Raw genomic sequence first — 19271 nt, forward strand, 5'->3', positions numbered from 1 at the left:
ACGCCCGCGCACGCACGTACTCACGCACGCAATCACGCACGCACGCACCCACGCACCCACACGGGTAGGGAAGGTGGGTGACTTGAGTTTGGTGTGTCACTGTACCCATACGGAGTGGAATGTTGCTCACAACATCAGGGCGGTTTCAAAGTAAAAGTACTGAAACACGGTTGCCGAAGCACACGATTTTAAATGTATACGGCTGCCATAGGGCTAGCGATTTATGTCCTTGTCACAATTACATTCGGCCAATGATCCACTTTTCCTTTATCAGGATATATGGAGGACACCGTCTGCATGTTTTCAGAGAAGATTCCCATTATTCTCCGATTATACGTGTTTTGCCTATTCAAAGGTTTGGGAACCTTGACTGAAACGCCATAGATTGTCACATAATGTTACACAAAGACACATTCTGTCACGAACTTTTTATTCTATAAAACATACAATTGAAATGCTATCGGTCGATATTTCTGCACAGTTGATAATGGCGGGTTTCTAGCAGTGTTCCATCCTATATGCACATTTCGCTGAAAAAGAGAATTGATTTTAAGACCAGAAACCCCTTCTTGGACATACATTGATGATTCATGTTTGTTTGTGAACAATATTCCAGCTATATAACAGCGATCTGTAAATAATCAAGTGTGGACCAGTCAATCCAGTGATCGACATCATGAGCATCAATAAACGCATTTTGGACAAGATGACATGCATCAACCAAGTCACCGAGCTTGCCCACCCGATCTCGTCAGTCGCCTCTTAGTGCAAACATGGGTTGCTAATTTTAACCCGGATCTTCACGGGTATTGTTGACTCGTACATATACAGGGGTACATATGTTATATCTATCACAAGCATACTATACCATTTACTATACCATCATACCATATTCCTACAGTAATTTTATATTTCATCATAGTTCTTGTCCTAAACACGACTTGAAAATGTGACTACATCGTCTACTTATCACCTGATTATATCAAGATTACTTTTGTTTTCCAGATGCTGGAGTGGTTTGTTTGTTTTTTGTTTTACGCCGCACTCGGCAATATTCAAGCTGTATGACGGCGGTCTATAAATAATCCAGTCTGCACTAGACAATCCAGTGATTGATATCATGGGCATTGATCCACGCAACTAGGATCGATGACATGCTTCAACCAAGTCAACGAATCTGACCACCCAATTCCGTTAGTTGCATTTTACGACAAGCATAGCCGCCTTTTACGGCAAGAATGGGTTGCTGAAGACCTATTCTACCGCGGATCTTCACGGGTGTTCTGCAGTAGAAAGGGAAAAGAATTTGTATTGTCTTCCTTTTTGTCTGGCGTTATGTTATTGTTGCACTTTCTCATGTTCCTTAGCAGATGTCAAAACCTTTAACTGGCCATATATTTGTCAACGCGGTAATTTCAAAGCAATCTTGATGCGTATATGAAGAATTGAGGATCTAATAGACTTAATGAATATTGTGTATTATCAATTGATTTTATAGATGAACATATCTTTCAAGGTAGCAACATCACAAGACAAGATACGTTTATACAAGTGCAGTCGTCCTTTCACAAAAAGCAGTCGAGTTTTGCTACTGCACCCATTAACGTGTGATTACCTTCTACGTTCTCTTTGTCGTCTGACGGATGATTCCAATGATGATTCTAAAAAAATAAACATAATATTTTCACGTTGAAAGGCCACACAGTGTACGGGAACTAGAGAAACATAGAGCATATGGCATCCTGACAAACTTACAGAAAGGATGTTTAGATGAAAGTGAAAATGAAAGTCAAATGCATGTGGTTGATGCTATCAAACCATTCTTGGGTTAGCCTAGTGATTAAAGCGTTTGTTCGTCACGGGTTCCCTACATTGTTACTATGTATGAAGCCCATTTCTTGTGTTCTCCGCCCTGATATTGCTGGAATATTACTAAGAGCGGCGTCAAACCATACGTACTCACTCATTCAATCAACAGATACCAGGGTAGCAAGATTCTAGGACTTGCATAGTTGACATGTTTGCCCGTCAATCGAGTTGTACACATTGTGATAAAGATGTATTTCGTTCTCTGTGTGGTTTGATAAATAAACAGATATTTGGACATTCCCTCCATTGCCCTAATAATGTAACAATAATCCCAAAAGGGGCATTAAACATCACATTCACTTCTCACTCATGAACAAAGCAGTCGGTTTCCAACATCAATCCTGAATACAGGATTACCTTACGTTAACGTTGCTCTTACTTTCTTCAGTCGATTCGGAAGATTTGGATGATGGTTCTCAAATAAATCACGTTATCATATCAGATAGCCACCACATTGAATGAGAACAAGAGAAACATCAAACATTTTACACCTGACAAACTGTTGGTAGATACATAAAAGGATACTTAAAACATAACGTGTAGAATATTTTCCGGAATGAAAAAGGGAGTGGTTTATGACATCATGCCTTTATTATTTTCTTCAGATGCCAGGATAGCAAGATGCGAAGACCTGCAGAGTTTTCCTTTTTTTGTCCGCCATCGTGTTATTGCTGCAGTATTTTACACATTGGCAATAACACCTTGCAACAGAGTCTAACAATTATGGACAATACAGAGGATGTTTAATATTTGTTCAACTTTCAATTACCTATATCGTTGTTCTCAGTTTCTTCTGTCGATTCTGATAACTCAGAGGACGATTCTGTAAATATAAGGCACGTCATCCTGTCAACTAGCCATCGCATAGCAGTGGGGCCAGTCATTTTAAGTAACTGTTACAGTACATGATTCAGTGACGACTGCGACATTTGAGACATCTAAGAGGATGAACACATACAAGAATAATCTACATTTCTTGAGATGCATTGGTAACACGGACACTATGACACATTTGTCGTGTTTTTGCAGGCTTTCTCTCATTGTAATATGTCAACGATCATTTCATTTCGGAAGCTAAACCTCCCACTCAGGCATCACTTACGTATTGTCCAAAGTGTTTTTCTTTTAACATGTAACCAAGATAAACGATTACCTTTTTCGTTACTTTCAGTTTCTTCTGTCGATTCTGATAACTCAGAGGACGATTCTGTAAATATAAGGCACGTCTTCCTGTCAACTAGCCATCGCATAGCAGTGGGGCCAGTCATTTTAAGTAACTGTTACAGTACATGATTCAGTGACGACTGCAACATTTGAGACATCTAAGAGGATGAACACATACTAGAATAATCTACATTTCTTGAGATGCATTGGTAACACGGACACTATGACACATTTGTCGTGTTTTTGCAGGCTTTCTCTCATTGTAATATTTCAACGATCATTTCATTTCGGAAGTTAAACCTCCCACTCAGCCATCACTTACGTATTGTCAAAAGTGATTTTCTTTTAACATGTAACCAAAATAAACGATTACCTTTTTCCTTAATCTCAGTTTCCTCTGTCGATTCTGAAGATTCAGAGGACGATTCTGTAAATACAAGGCACGTCATCCTGTCAACTAGCCATCACATAGCAGTTGGGTCAGTCATTTTAAGTAACTGTTACAGTACATGATTCAGTGACGACTGCGACATTTAGAGATATGTAAAGGGTGAACACATACTAGAATAATCTACACTTCTTGAGATGCATTGGTAACACGGACACTATGACACATTTGTCGTGTTTTTGCAGGCTTTCTCTCATTGTAATATGTCAACGATCATTTCATTTCGGAAGTTAAACCTCCCACTCAGCCATCACTTACGTATTGTCCAAAGTGTTTTTCTTTTAACATGTAACCGAGATAAACGATTACCTTTTTCGTTACTTTCAGTTTCTTCTGTCGATTCTGATAACTCAGAGGACGATTCTGTAAATACAAGGCACGTCTTCCTGTCAACTAGCCATCGCATAGCAGTGGGGCCAGTCATTTTAAGTAACTGTTACAGTACATGATTCAGTGACGACTGCGACATTTGAGACATCTAAGAGGATGAACACATACTAGAATAATCTACATTTCTTGAGATGCATTGGTAACACGGACACTATGACACATTTGTCGTGTTTTTGCAGGCTTTCTCTCATTGTAATATTTCAGCGATCATTTCATTTCGGAAGTTAAACCTCCCACTCAGCCATCACTTACCTATTGTCAAAAGTGATTTTCTTTTAACATGTAACCAAAATAAACGATTACCTTTTTCCTTAATCTCAGTTTCCTCTGTCGATTCTGAAGATTCAGAGGACGATTCTGTAAATATAAGGCACGTCTTCCTGTCAACTAGCCATCACATAGCAGTTGGGTCAGTCATTTTAAGTAACTGTTACAGTACATGATTCAGTGACGACTGCGACATTTATAGATATGTAAAGGGTGAACACATACTAGAATAATCTACACTTCTTGAGATGCATTGGTAGCACGGACACTATGACACATTTGTCGTGTTTTTGCAGGCTTTCTCTCATTGTAATATTTCAGCGATCATTTCATTTCGGAAGTTAAACCTCCCACTCAGCCATCACTTACCTATTGTCAAAAGTGATTTTCTTTTAACATGTAACCAAGATAAACGATTACCTTTTTCGTTACTTTCAGTTTCTTCTGTCGATTCTGATAACTCAGAGGACGATTCTGTAAATATAAGGCACGTCTTCCTGTCAACTAGCCATCGCATAGCAGTGGGGCCAGTCATTTTAAGTAACTGTTACAGTACATGATTCAGTGACGACTGCGACATTTGAGACATCTAAGAGGATGAACACATACTAGAATAATCTACATTTCTTGAGATGCATTGGTAACACGGACACTATGACACATTTGTCGTGTTTTTGCAGGCTTTCTCTCATTGTAATATTTCAGCGATCATTTCATTTCGGAAGTTAAACCTCCCACTCAGCCATCACTTACCTATTGTCAAAAGTGATTTTCTTTTAACATGTAACCTAGAAAAACGATTACCTTTTTCCTTAATCTCAGTTTCCTCTGTCGATTCTGAAGATTCAGAGGACGATTCTGTAAATATAAGGCACGTCTTCCTGTCAACTAGCCATCACATAGCAGTTGGGTCAGTCATTTTAAGTAACTGTTACAGTACATGATTCAGTGACGACTGCGACATTTATAGATATGTAAAGGGTGAACACATACTAGAATAATCTACACTTCTTGAGATGCATTGGTAGCACGGACACTATGACACATTTGTCGTGTTTTTGCAGGCTTTCTCTCATTGTAATATTTCAACGATCATTTCATTTCGGAAGTTAAACCTCCCACTCAGCCATCACTTACGTATTGTCAAAAGTGTTTTTCTTTTAACATGTAACCAAGATAAACGATTACCTTTTTCGTTACTTTCAGTTTCTTCTGTCGATTCTGATAACTCAGAGGACGATTCTGTAAATACAAGGCACGTCTTCCTGTCAACTAGCCATCGCATAGCAGTGGGGCCAGTCATTTTAAGTAACTGTTACAGTACATGATTCAGTGACGACTGCGACATTTGAGACATCTAAGAGGATGAACACATACTAGAATAATCTACATTTCTTGAGATGCATTGGTAACACGGACACTATGACACATTTGTCGTGTTTTTGCAGGCTTTCTCTCATTGTAATATTTCAGCGATCATTTCATTTCGGAAGTTAAACCTCCCACTCAGCCATCACTTACCTATTGTCAAAAGTGATTTTCTTTTAACATGTAACCTAGAAAAACGATTACCTTTTTCCTTAATCTCAGTTTCCTCTGTCGATTCTGAAGATTCAGAGGACGATTCTGTAAATATAAGGCACGTCTTCCTGTCAACTAGCCATCACATAGCAGTTGGGTCAGTCATTTTAAGTAACTGTTACAGTACATGATTCAGTGACGATTGCGACATTTATAGATATCTAAAGGGTGAACACATTCTAGAATAATCTACATTTCTTGAGATGCATTGGTAACACGGACACTATGACACATTTGTCGTGTTTTTGCAGGCTTTCTCTCATTGTAATATTTCAACAATCATTTCATTTCGGAAGTTAAAAGGGGGCACGGGTGGCCCAGTCATCTAAGGCGCCGCAATTCGCTGTGCAGAGTTGCGTCCCTTGGGCATGCCGGAAACCTATGATTGTGGGTTCGAATCCCGGTTCGCCCCAATTATGTTTCTAGGTTTGTCAGCACCATACCCGCTCTCGTGGGTTTCACCGAAGTGGTAAACGTCTTAGACCTGCATCACTTCGGGCTTTCCTCCCACATTAAGCTGACACGCCGTGATATAACTAGAATACTGTTAAAAGCGGCGTTAAACCCAACTCACTCACTCACTCACTCACTCACTCGAAAGTTAAACCTACCACTCAGCCATCACTTACCTATTGTGAAAAGTGATTTTCTTTTAACATGTAACCTAGATAAACTATTACCTTTTTCGTTACTCTCAGTTTCTTCTGTCGATTCTGAAGATTCAGAGGACGATTCTGTAAATATAAGGCACGTCATCCTGTCAACTAGCCATCCCATAGCAGTGGGGCCAGTCATTTTAAGTAACTGTTACAGTACATGATTCAGTGACGATTGCGACATTTGAGACATCTAAGAGGATGAACACATACTAGAATAATCTACATTTCTTAAGATGCATTGGTAACACGGACACTATGACACATTTGTCGTGTTTTTGAGGCTTTCTCTCATTGTAATATTTCAACGATCATTTCATCTCGGAAGTTAAAACTCCCACTCAGCCATCACTTACCTATTGTCAAAAGTGATTTTCTTTTGACATGTAACCTAGAAAAACGATTACCTTTTTCCTTAATCTCAGTTTCCTCTGTCGATTCTGAAGATTGAGAGGACGATTCTGTAAATATAAGGCACGTCATCCTGTCAACTAGCCATCACATAGCAGTTGGGCCAGTCATTTTAAGTAACTGTTACAGTACATGATTCAGTGACGATTGCGACATTTGAGACATCTAAGACGATGAACACATACTAGAATAATCTACATTTCTTGAGATGCATTGGTAACACGGACACTATGACACATTTGTCGTGTTTTTGAGGCTTTCTCTCATTGTAATATTTCAACGATCATTTCATTTCGGAAGTTAAACCTCCCACTCAGCCATCACTTACGTATTGTCAAAAGTGATTTTCTTTTAACATGTAACCAAAATAAACGATTACCTTTTTCCTTAATCTCAGTTTCCTCTGTCGATTCTGAAGATTCAGAGGACGATTCTGTAAATACAAGGCACGTCATCCTGTCAACTAGCCATCACATAGCAGTTGGGTCAGTCATTTTAAGTAACTGTTACAGTACATGATTCAGTGACGACTGCGACATTTAGAGATATGTAAAGGGTGAACACATACTAGAATAATCTACACTTCTTGAGATGCATTGGTAACACGGACACTATGACACATTTGTCGTGTTTTTGCAGGCTTTCTCTCATTGTAATATGTCAACGATCATTTCATTTCGGAAGTTAAACCTCCCACTCAGCCATCACTTACGTATTGTCCAAAGTGTTTTTCTTTTAACATGTAACCGAGATAAACGATTACCTTTTTCGTTACTTTCAGTTTCTTCTGTCGATTCTGATAACTCAGAGGACGATTCTGTAAATACAAGGCACGTCTTCCTGTCAACTAGCCATCGCATAGCAGTGGGGCCAGTCATTTTAAGTAACTGTTACAGTACATGATTCAGTGACGACTGCGACATTTGAGACATCTAAGAGGATGAACACATACTAGAATAATCTACATTTCTTGAGATGCATTGGTAACACGGACACTATGACACATTTGTCGTGTTTTTGCAGGCTTTCTCTCATTGTAATATTTCAGCGATCATTTCATTTCGGAAGTTAAACCTCCCACTCAGCCATCACTTACCTATTGTCAAAAGTGATTTTCTTTTAACATGTAACCAAAATAAACGATTACCTTTTTCCTTAATCTCAGTTTCCTCTGTCGATTCTGAAGATTCAGAGGACGATTCTGTAAATATAAGGCACGTCTTCCTGTCAACTAGCCATCACATAGCAGTTGGGTCAGTCATTTTAAGTAACTGTTACAGTACATGATTCAGTGACGACTGCGACATTTATAGATATGTAAAGGGTGAACACATACTAGAATAATCTACACTTCTTGAGATGCATTGGTAGCACGGACACTATGACACATTTGTCGTGTTTTTGCAGGCTTTCTCTCATTGTAATATTTCAGCGATCATTTCATTTCGGAAGTTAAACCTCCCACTCAGCCATCACTTACCTATTGTCAAAAGTGATTTTCTTTTAACATGTAACCAAGATAAACGATTACCTTTTTCGTTACTTTCAGTTTCTTCTGTCGATTCTGATAACTCAGAGGACGATTCTGTAAATATAAGGCACGTCTTCCTGTCAACTAGCCATCGCATAGCAGTGGGGCCAGTCATTTTAAGTAACTGTTACAGTACATGATTCAGTGACGACTGCGACATTTGAGACATCTAAGAGGATGAACACATACTAGAATAATCTACATTTCTTGAGATGCATTGGTAACACGGACACTATGACACATTTGTCGTGTTTTTGCAGGCTTTCTCTCATTGTAATATTTCAGCGATCATTTCATTTCGGAAGTTAAACCTCCCACTCAGCCATCACTTACCTATTGTCAAAAGTGATTTTCTTTTAACATGTAACCTAGAAAAACGATTACCTTTTTCCTTAATCTCAGTTTCCTCTGTCGATTCTGAAGATTCAGAGGACGATTCTGTAAATATAAGGCACGTCTTCCTGTCAACTAGCCATCACATAGCAGTTGGGTCAGTCATTTTAAGTAACTGTTACAGTACATGATTCAGTGACGACTGCGACATTTATAGATATGTAAAGGGTGAACACATACTAGAATAATCTACACTTCTTGAGATGCATTGGTAGCACGGACACTATGACACATTTGTCGTGTTTTTGCAGGCTTTCTCTCATTGTAATATTTCAACGATCATTTCATTTCGGAAGTTAAACCTCCCACTCAGCCATCACTTACGTATTGTCAAAAGTGTTTTTCTTTTAACATGTAACCAAGATAAACGATTACCTTTTTCGTTACTTTCAGTTTCTTCTGTCGATTCTGATAACTCAGAGGACGATTCTGTAAATACAAGGCACGTCTTCCTGTCAACTAGCCATCGCATAGCAGTGGGGCCAGTCATTTTAAGTAACTGTTACAGTACATGATTCAGTGACGACTGCGACATTTGAGACATCTAAGAGGATGAACACATACTAGAATAATCTACATTTCTTGAGATGCATTGGTAACACGGACACTATGACACATTTGTCGTGTTTTTGCAGGCTTTCTCTCATTGTAATATTTCAGCGATCATTTCATTTCGGAAGTTAAACCTCCCACTCAGCCATCACTTACCTATTGTCAAAAGTGATTTTCTTTTAACATGTAACCTAGAAAAACGATTACCTTTTTCCTTAATCTCAGTTTCCTCTGTCGATTCTGAAGATTCAGAGGACGATTCTGTAAATATAAGGCACGTCTTCCTGTCAACTAGCCATCACATAGCAGTTGGGTCAGTCATTTTAAGTAACTGTTACAGTACATGATTCAGTGACGATTGCGACATTTATAGATATCTAAAGGGTGAACACATTCTAGAATAATCTACATTTCTTGAGATGCATTGGTAACACGGACACTATGACACATTTGTCGTGTTTTTGCAGGCTTTCTCTCATTGTAATATTTCAACAATCATTTCATTTCGGAAGTTAAAAGGGGGCACGGGTGGCCCAGTCATCTAAGGCGCCGCAATTCGCTGTGCAGAGTTGCGTCCCTTGGGCATGCCGGAAACCTATGATTGTGGGTTCGAATCCCGGTTCGCCCCAATTATGTTTCTAGGTTTGTCAGCACCATACCCGCTCTCGTGGGTTTCACCGAAGTGGTAAACGTCTTAGACCTGCATCACTTCGGGCTTTCCTCCCACATTAAGCTGACACGCCGTGATATAACTAGAATACTGTTAAAAGCGGCGTTAAACCCAACTCACTCACTCACTCACTCACTCACTCGAAAGTTAAACCTACCACTCAGCCATCACTTACCTATTGTGAAAAGTGATTTTCTTTTAACATGTAACCTAGATAAACTATTACCTTTTTCGTTACTCTCAGTTTCTTCTGTCGATTCTGAAGATTCAGAGGACGATTCTGTAAATATAAGGCACGTCATCCTGTCAACTAGCCATCCCATAGCAGTGGGGCCAGTCATTTTAAGTAACTGTTACAGTACATGATTCAGTGACGATTGCGACATTTGAGACATCTAAGAGGATGAACACATACTAGAATAATCTACATTTCTTAAGATGCATTGGTAACACGGACACTATGACACATTTGTCGTGTTTTTGAGGCTTTCTCTCATTGTAATATTTCAACGATCATTTCATCTCGGAAGTTAAAACTCCCACTCAGCCATCACTTACCTATTGTCAAAAGTGATTTTCTTTTGACATGTAACCTAGAAAAACGATTACCTTTTTCCTTAATCTCAGTTTCCTCTGTCGATTCTGAAGATTGAGAGGACGATTCTGTAAATATAAGGCACGTCATCCTGTCAACTAGCCATCACATAGCAGTTGGGCCAGTCATTTTAAGTAACTGTTACAGTACATGATTCAGTGACGATTGCGACATTTGAGACATCTAAGACGATGAACACATACTAGAATAATCTACATTTCTTGAGATGCATTGGTAACACGGACACTATGACACATTTGTCGTGTTTTTGAGGCTTTCTCTCATTGTAATATTTCAACGATCATTTCATTTCGGAAGTTAAACCTCCCACTCAGCCATCACTTACCTATTGTCCAAAGTGATTTTCTTTTAACATGTAACCTAGATAAACGATTACCTTTTTCCTTAATCTCAGTTTCTTCTGTCGATTCTGAAGATTCAGAGGACGATTCTGTAAATATAAGGCACGTCATCCTGTCAACTAGCCATCACATAGCAGTGGGGCCAGGCATTCTAAGTAACTGTGACAGTACATGATTCAGTGACGACTGCGACATTTATAGATATCTAAGAGGATGAACACATACAAGAATAATCTACATTTCTTGGCCATTCTTGGGTTAGCCTTGTGATTAAAGTGTTTGTTCGTCACGGGTTCGATTCCCTATATGGTTACTGTGTATGAAGCCCATTTCTGGTGTTCTCCGCCCTGATAATGCTGGAATATTACTAAAAGCGGCGTCAAACCATACGTACTCACTTACTCAATCAACATATGCCAGGGTAGCATTCCCTCAATCGCCCTAAAAATGTAACAATAATCCCTAAACGGGCATTAAACATCACATTCACTTCTCACAGTCGATTTCTAACATCAATCATGAATACAGGATTATCATCGTCGTTGCTCTTACTTTCTTCAGTCGATTTGGAAGATTCGAATGATGATTCTCAAATATATCACATCATCATGTCAGATAGCCACAATATTGAATGAGAACGAGAGAAACATCAAACATTTTACACCTGACAAACTGTTGGTAGGTACATAAAAGGATACTTAAAACATAACGTGTAGAATATTTTCCGGAATGAAAAAGGGAGTGGTTTATGGCATCATGCCATTATTATTTTGTTCAGATGCCAGGATAGCAAGATGCAAAGACCTGCAGAGTTTTCCTTTTTTGTCCATCATCGTGTTATTGCTACAGTATTTTACACATTGGCAATAACACCTTGCAACAAAGTCTAACAATTATGGACAATACAGAGGATGTTTAATATGTTTTCAACTTTCAATTACCTTAATCGTTGCTCCCTTTTTTTCTTTTGGCGATTCTGTAAATATAAGGCACGTCATCCTGTCAACTAGCCATCCCATAGCAGTGGGGTCAGTCATTCTAAGTAACTGTTACAGTATATGATTCAGTGACGACTGCGACATTTGTAGACATTTAAGTGGGTGAACACATACAAGAATAATCTACATTTCTTGAGATGCATTGGTAACACGGACGCTATGACACATTTGTCGTGTTTTGTGTGGCATAAGAATGCACAGATAAACAAGGAAACATTATTTACAATGACCAGCTGGTGGTAGATAAATAAAAAGATAACAAACAAGTTAGAAGAGAAAATGATCGCGTGCTACCTAATGCCATAAGCTACTTATTTCGAAATAACCTTGCTTGATTGTAAAGAGTTGATGACATCAGTATCGCTTGATATTTCAACCGTTCCGAGAATGGAAGAAAAACAATGTGTATATAAACCTAATAAGTTTCTATTTGGCTTCCAAGATTGCGGATTAACCAGGTTGTAAAACACACGGTGTATTGAATAAACATTGCACCGGTACAGATGATTGACATTCATACAAAATTAAGGTGATCTGCCCTTTTTTCAGATAAAAGAGATTAAATTGTTTGTATAGTAATAATTTCATGTTCATTCTTATCAGTGTTGATGTCTTTACAAAATTATTGGTCCGTCGTGGTTAGGAACGCTCACACACTCAAATCATCAAGTGATGGTCCAAAAGATTGTTCCTTCCATGTAAGATTTGGTTCCATTCATGTCATTATAAAACACGATTTGTTTTACATTGGTCCTCATTTCACTAAGATAATTAGATAATTCTTTCATATATGTACAATTCTTTTTAACACCAAGGATATGTCTTTCGAAACATATCAGTTTAGATGATTGCATCTTTCTTATATTACCTGTCAAGTAGCACTAGATGAGCTACAGAACACGCCTCTCAACCTGAACATTAACTACATGATTACCTTCAATATCACGCTTCACTTCTTCTGTTGACTCCGAGGATGATGAGGAAGAGGAACCAGAGGTTGATTCAGAGGAAGATTCTAATGGTGACAGATTTAACAAATATTAGTGAAATGTTGGTTGTTTTGTTCTATCAATCTATATTTCTCCTATCCTCCTACATCTTGAATGGAAAACTGTTTCCATTATGTCGACAGTGACAACTGTCACAGTTCTGGACATCTAAAAAAGATGAACTCGTGGAAATATAGTCTTCGTGCTGTGGAGCCTCAACATGCAATTACCTTCATCGTTGCTCTCGCTTTCTTCTGTCGATTCTGATGATTCATAGCAGTGGGGTCAGGCATTTTAAGTAACTGGTACAGTATATGATTCAGTGACGACTACGACATTTATAGATATCTAATTGGGTTAACACATACAAGAATAATCTATATTTCTGGAGATGCAGTGGTAATTTGTAGTATATTTGTATATGGAATACTCATGAAATATACCTTCATCATTGCTGTCACCATCTTCTGTCGATTCTGAGGAGGAATTCTAAATTGAATAATTTAACACATTTGCTTATCAAATGCTCAGGTAATAACAAATAAATCTAGACATACTTTGATCATGTTTCCCTAAAATTCTAATGGTTGATGCATGAAAGGATAAAACAGAAAAAATAGAGAACGGCGGGAGAACTGTCCAGCATACTGGTAAAACACTAATTCTCATATAACTATGTTTCACGTATGAAGGGTTTCCTGACTGCAACTGCGTCAGTAGAAACTTACAAGCTTCAACTCGCGGAAGGCTGGGGACTATGGTTTATACCGTCATGTTTTTAATCTGTTTCACTGTAATGTGGGATGGCTAGACGCCAGAACATAATTATCAGGCTTTCTCTCATTGTGATATTGCAACGATACTTTCACTGCGGACGTCAAACCACCCACTCAGCCATAACTTACTTATTGTAAAAAGTGATGTAAACTAGATAAACGATTACCTTCATCATTGCTCTCATCTTCTTCTGTCAATTCTGATGATTCAGGGGATGATTCTACAAGTATTAAGTACGTCAACATGTCAACTAGCCATTGTATGACATTGAAATGCACAGACAAGTGAGGAACATACGTTACCCTGACGAGCTGGTGCTAGGTAAATAAAAGGATAACAAACAAGTTAGAAAGAGAGAATGAGCGTGGGCTTCATTACGCTTTTAGATACATATTTCGAAATAACCTTGTTCGATTATAAAGAGTTGATGACATCAGTATGTCTTGATATTTCAACCGTTCCATGAATGGAAGGCAAAATAGTGTGTATTAACCTAATAAGCTGCTATATGACTTTCAAGATTGCGGATTAACCAGGTAGAACACACGATGTCTTGAATAAACATTGCACAGGTATATATCAGTGACATTTCTACAAAATTAAGGTGTTCTGTCCCCCGTTGTTACTTTTTTCATATAAAATTGATGAAATTGTTTGTATAGTAATAATTTCTTTTTCATTCTTAGCAGTGTTGATACCTCAACTCAATTAGTGTCCCTTTGTGGTTAGGGACGCCCACACACTCAAATCATCAAGTGATGGTCCAAAAGGTTGGCACCGTTCACGTCATTAAAAAGCATGTGTTTTGCGATTGGTCCTGAATTTATTCAGATGATTAGATAATACTTTCACAGATGTAAATTCTTTTTAACACCAAGGATATGTCTTTCCTAACATTTCAGTTTAGATGATTGCGTCTTTCTTATATAACCTGTCAAATAGCACTAGATGAGCAACAGAACACGCCTCTCAACCTGAACATTAACTACATGATTACCTTCAGTATCACGCTTCACTTCTTCTGTTGATTCCGAGGATGATGAGGAAGAGGAACCAGAAGATGATTCAGAGGAAGATTCTAATGGTAACAGATTTAACAACTATTAGTAAAATATTTGTTGTTTTGATCTATGAATCTATATTTCTCCTATCCTCCTATATCGTCTATGGAAAACTAAGTGTGATCAGGAAGCAATTCTAAAATAGCTGTTTCCTGTAGATGGATTGTGACAACTGTAAGAATTCTAGATATCTAGAAAAGATTAATTGGAAGAATGGTCTTTATTTCTTGAGATTCATTGGTAGCTGAATGCTATTACATGCTTGTTTTGTTTTTAAAGGGCACATTAAAGGGCAGATTTTCATACTAAAGGGCAGATTTTCATACTTTAAGACATACCTAATCACAAATGTTTGACCAAAATTAATTTGAAAAACGGAGGGAACATTAAAAATACGATAAAAACTGACAGGCGAAATAATGCCCCGAAGGCATAAATTCGCCACTGGTGATAAAACAGGTTCCTAATGTTTGACGTGCTGCGCAATTTGAACGATGAGCTGGGGCCAGTTTGTCTGCTTCCGCCTCGGATTTTTTAATCGAATTAAAGGGCAGGTGGTTATGTTGCCCAAACAGTATGTAAGTCATAAAAATCTAGTTTCAGACATTAGTTGTTATGGTAATTATTCACAATGTCAAGTTCAAAGGTCATTTCACACACTCGCCCCTTCTATTATCAGTCCATCAGGAAACAGTTGTATGTTTGTGGATTTGGCCTAATTTTGTTCGGTTTATGGTAACATAAACGCAAAAGTGCTTTGTTAGTCATTTAAATGCCACTAAATCACTTGCAACGTAATCATTTTCATTACCTTCAAAAGCTTCCCTAATGTTTCCTCCTCGAATGCGACTACCTTCAGTCAGAGTGATTGACACCAGGAGAACGGAGAGCAACACCTGTACGATCATTTTGCACTGAAACATATTGACATTTTGTAATAAGCATGCGTTTTTCTTCTTTTGGCGGTGTTAGAAATTCATTTGTTTCATGCAGTGAAACGAGACCAACTACATAGTTGTTTGTTAACACAAGCATACCAACACTTTAGTATTCCAGTATAGACGATGATGTTAAAAAATCGTAAGCTTCTGTGAAAAAAACCCACAATGGTTCGTACTTACCTGCGACAGTGAACTGGTGAATTCTTAGAATCTTTCTGATAAACAGGGCATTTATATAGTACTTTAGATAACGTCATTATTATCGAAATATTCTTAAAATGCGACATCTGGAGGATAATTATTCATGACATCTGTATAAAGTAACCATCTTCTTACCTAAAACACTATGCACACGGTAAGTCAACTTGCAACAAAGTACCAAATGAAATAAGCTCAAAGATCACGTATCGTATCCAAAACATGCTGATCAGCACACTTCACTTTTGAATGTGTGTGTCGATATCAAATGATCAGGAAACACGTGTCAGATTTATGTTATTAATATCTATATATGAATAAAATGTTTGAAATTGATCAAAATCTCCTTTCCATTCAGAAGCGAGATGTTCTGGCCTGTTACAGCACATTTCCTTTAAATGTGCATATTGATATACATCAATTTATTTTAACTGTGGTACATTATGCTTATCGTCAGTTATATATTAATATCGATAGATAGATTTTCAAATTACATCGGAATGAAACATCGGGGGGATATATATTCATTACATTTGGATAAAGTTATCAGCTTCTGTAAGAGTACTAGATGGTATTTATTCATTGAAAGCATCTTTTCTTTCACTGTAATATAAAAGGAAGATATTTACCGACATCCATATATACTACATGATCAATTCTTCATGAACATTTATTATAGTCACATTGAGCCATCGAGTAAATGAAGCCCTGGTCTTCTATTTCATCCTTTTTACCAAATGGTGCTATCGCACAGATTTGTTATAGTGTGGTATTTGTGGCGTTTCCTGTGGAGTTTGGACATTAGCATAAACATGTGGGTACAGGATGATTTTGTAGTTCAGTTTTTCCGAGGTGTTTTCATTCCGTAAGTTACCTTCTCTCTTAAGTCTTGCGTAAATAAGTGCTGACTTCATAGAAAGATTGAGTTACGTCCTTGTCCAATGGCTGGATAGGTGACTTTTACAATTTGTTAGGTACAGTAAAGCATACTCTTTTTTTTCTACGAAAGATTCAAAGAGCAGCATACGACTCTTGCTCCAACGCTGTTTAATCCACGTTACAACATTCATGGCCTCAGTAAACCTTTCATAAAGTATGTGTTTGTTGCCTGCACATAGCGTTTCTCCTCCCAATATTTGTCTGAAAGAAAAACCGAATTACGTCTGATGTGTACAAGTGCAGAGATTCTGCTAGTTATCAGTGAAGGAAAAACGTTCGTTTTTCAACACAATGGGAACGGTTTTAATGTATCGGTCCAAACATATCTTTTGTCGCTGACGCAGCATAATTGAGCTGACGCAGCATAATTGATAAATGCTACTGAGCTTATGATGACACTCGGAGACTTCAATCCACCAGCAGAAACATCGACCAAGTGATGACACCAAGTGTTCGCGAAAAGGGGAAGCATTCCCTACTCTATCAGTAGCCTGTAGCCTGTAGCCTGTAGCCTGTAGCCTGAACCGGTAGCCAATTTGTCTGTAAACAATCGAGTCTTGACCAGATAATCTAGTGATATTATTTTGTAAATCAGTGATGACACAATTGGATCTTAACTCAACAAGCAACAGAGTCTCTTCACTTGTAAGCAGCAGACGTAATTCAAAATAACAATATCGTTGAAAGTTGAAACGAGATATCGTTTCACTGGATTGTCTGGTTAAGAGTCGATAGTGTCACCACTGTATACTTTTTCATCACTATTTTGCCTTTCTTCGCCCAATGTTTTGGCAGATAATCGAGATTGGTTATTCTCTTGCGTTGACTGAATATTACTTGAACTGGGACGATGTTATCTTGATGGACTGAAGATTCCGAGTTTCAACATCAGCTCAATAGCTCTTATCAATTATGGTGAGAAATGTTTGGGCTGATACATTGAAGCTGCTTAAGACTTTCTCTTTATTTGGAAGCACCAGAATTTCTTTCACTTATACTACCCTGGGTGAAGTCAATTGCTGGTGTCCCCCGTGATATTTCTGGAATATTGCTAAAAGCAGCGTAAAACAATACTTACTCACGCACATGGTCATGTTAGATGAGCATCTGTTTTGGAGTAACAGTTATTATTTTCAGGATTAGCTTTTGAATCCACGACTGGGATCGTTATCATCCTCAGTGCCTATTCTCTATATTTCTTCATATCCCTTACGATGGCCATTCTTTAAATGTTATCCATAATCTCGATCGAGAGAATCGAGAGAAGAACATGAGGGTCATTACGAAGGTAACCAAACATTAAGGGGTGATGTGGCAAAGCAAGACAATCATGCCATGAGTTTTTGCTGCCCCTGTGGTTCAAAAATGAGCATTCACATCAACAAAAGAACTCCTTAATTTATAATTACAATGTCTATATCAACACATTGGCATAACTACTTGGCGTATGTTTGTGACGGGTGCACCAATGGGGCAGGATACGCTCACCTTTGGCGAACACCTTTTATCCTCACTATTTGACAGTGATTCATGAACACATGCTTTTGATATAGTCGGAAACGCAGAGATTTCTTATGATTATGGAATGCCCCCGTCATATGGCTGTGATATTGCTGAGTGCGGCGCTAAGCAAAAAACAAAACCAAAAAAACGAGATTATGGAATGAACTTTGTGGCTTTAATTTTATAGATATCCATACCATACCATACATACGAATATGTTTGACTCATATAGAAAGCTTGTACCTTGATGTTATTAGAAAGTGCATGTTCCGATAACAAATTGGACTACTATTTGTGATATCTGCACGTGAAATTACTATTAATTGAAGAAATAATGATGATTTTAATCCACAAATAATCTGCAGGTCCCCACACCACTTTCTTTGCGAGCATTATATGTCACCAACATCGCTACACATAAACGAGTATTGACTCAATACAGCTCGATGCAATATGACGTCGGATGTAAGTGATCGAATATGGACAAGAACATGTTCGATGGTACCTCAAAAGTTGTGAAATGTAGGCACCAAGGTATTGCGCTGCAGGAATTTTGTTCGACATATAGGAAAAGTTGATTGTTGAAGTCATCTCTTTGTCTTGTCTTGTGGAGAGTGTTTTGTCATTCAGAATCTGTATGCATAGATCTAAATATGAGAAAGACGAGACGTTCTCATTTATCTCCTTTATTTCAGTGGAAGGAATATGCTTATTGATGATTATTGAACGATTTCAGATCATTGATGTAGATGACATTAAATCATAAAGACATTAAAACTGCACTCGTGTGACCTGCATGATTGTGTGACGTGTCGTCGATTGTGTGTACCGTTGCCAATACGACCAACCAACCGTTGTCTGGTTCAGTTTTGATTGCCCATGGGCATTCTTTGTTACATTGTTTTTGTGCAAAAGCATTCGCCCATCCACCCCTGAAACATTGTCACTTCTCACATTAACTTCTCTCTAAACCATC

The 19271-nt window shown here is 38.1% G+C and overlaps 1 protein-coding gene across 1 annotated transcript in view; it reads right to left on the reverse strand.

Moving 5' to 3' along the window:
* Nucleotides 1-15622, reverse strand: part of LOC139443709 (dentin sialophosphoprotein-like) — a 28550-nt gene extending 12928 nt beyond the window's left edge. Inside the window, exons 1-19 of the mRNA XM_071224644.1 lie at nt 15526-15622; nt 14651-14731; nt 13820-13873; nt 12822-12902; nt 10925-10978; nt 10542-10595; nt 10159-10212; nt 9470-9523; nt 8702-8755; nt 7934-7987; nt 7166-7219; nt 6783-6836; nt 6400-6453; nt 5711-5764; nt 4943-4996; nt 4175-4228; nt 3407-3460; nt 2639-2692; nt 243-370 (exon numbers count right to left, since the gene is read on the reverse strand). Coding sequence (XP_071080745.1) covers nt 243-370; nt 2639-2692; nt 3407-3460; nt 4175-4228; nt 4943-4996; nt 5711-5764; nt 6400-6453; nt 6783-6836; nt 7166-7219; nt 7934-7987; nt 8702-8755; nt 9470-9523; nt 10159-10212; nt 10542-10595; nt 10925-10978; nt 12822-12902; nt 13820-13873; nt 14651-14731; nt 15526-15622 — 1197 coding nt within the window. The remainder of the gene's footprint in view (nt 1-242; nt 371-2638; nt 2693-3406; nt 3461-4174; nt 4229-4942; nt 4997-5710; nt 5765-6399; nt 6454-6782; nt 6837-7165; nt 7220-7933; nt 7988-8701; nt 8756-9469; nt 9524-10158; nt 10213-10541; nt 10596-10924; nt 10979-12821; nt 12903-13819; nt 13874-14650; nt 14732-15525) is intronic.
* Nucleotides 15623-19271: the final 3649 nt, after the last annotated feature.

Source organism: Haliotis cracherodii, unplaced genomic scaffold, assembly GCF_022045235.1.
Source record: "Haliotis cracherodii isolate W230 unplaced genomic scaffold, xgHalCrac1.p SCAF_5, whole genome shotgun sequence".
NCBI lineage: Eukaryota > Metazoa > Mollusca > Gastropoda > Lepetellida > Haliotidae > Haliotis > Haliotis cracherodii.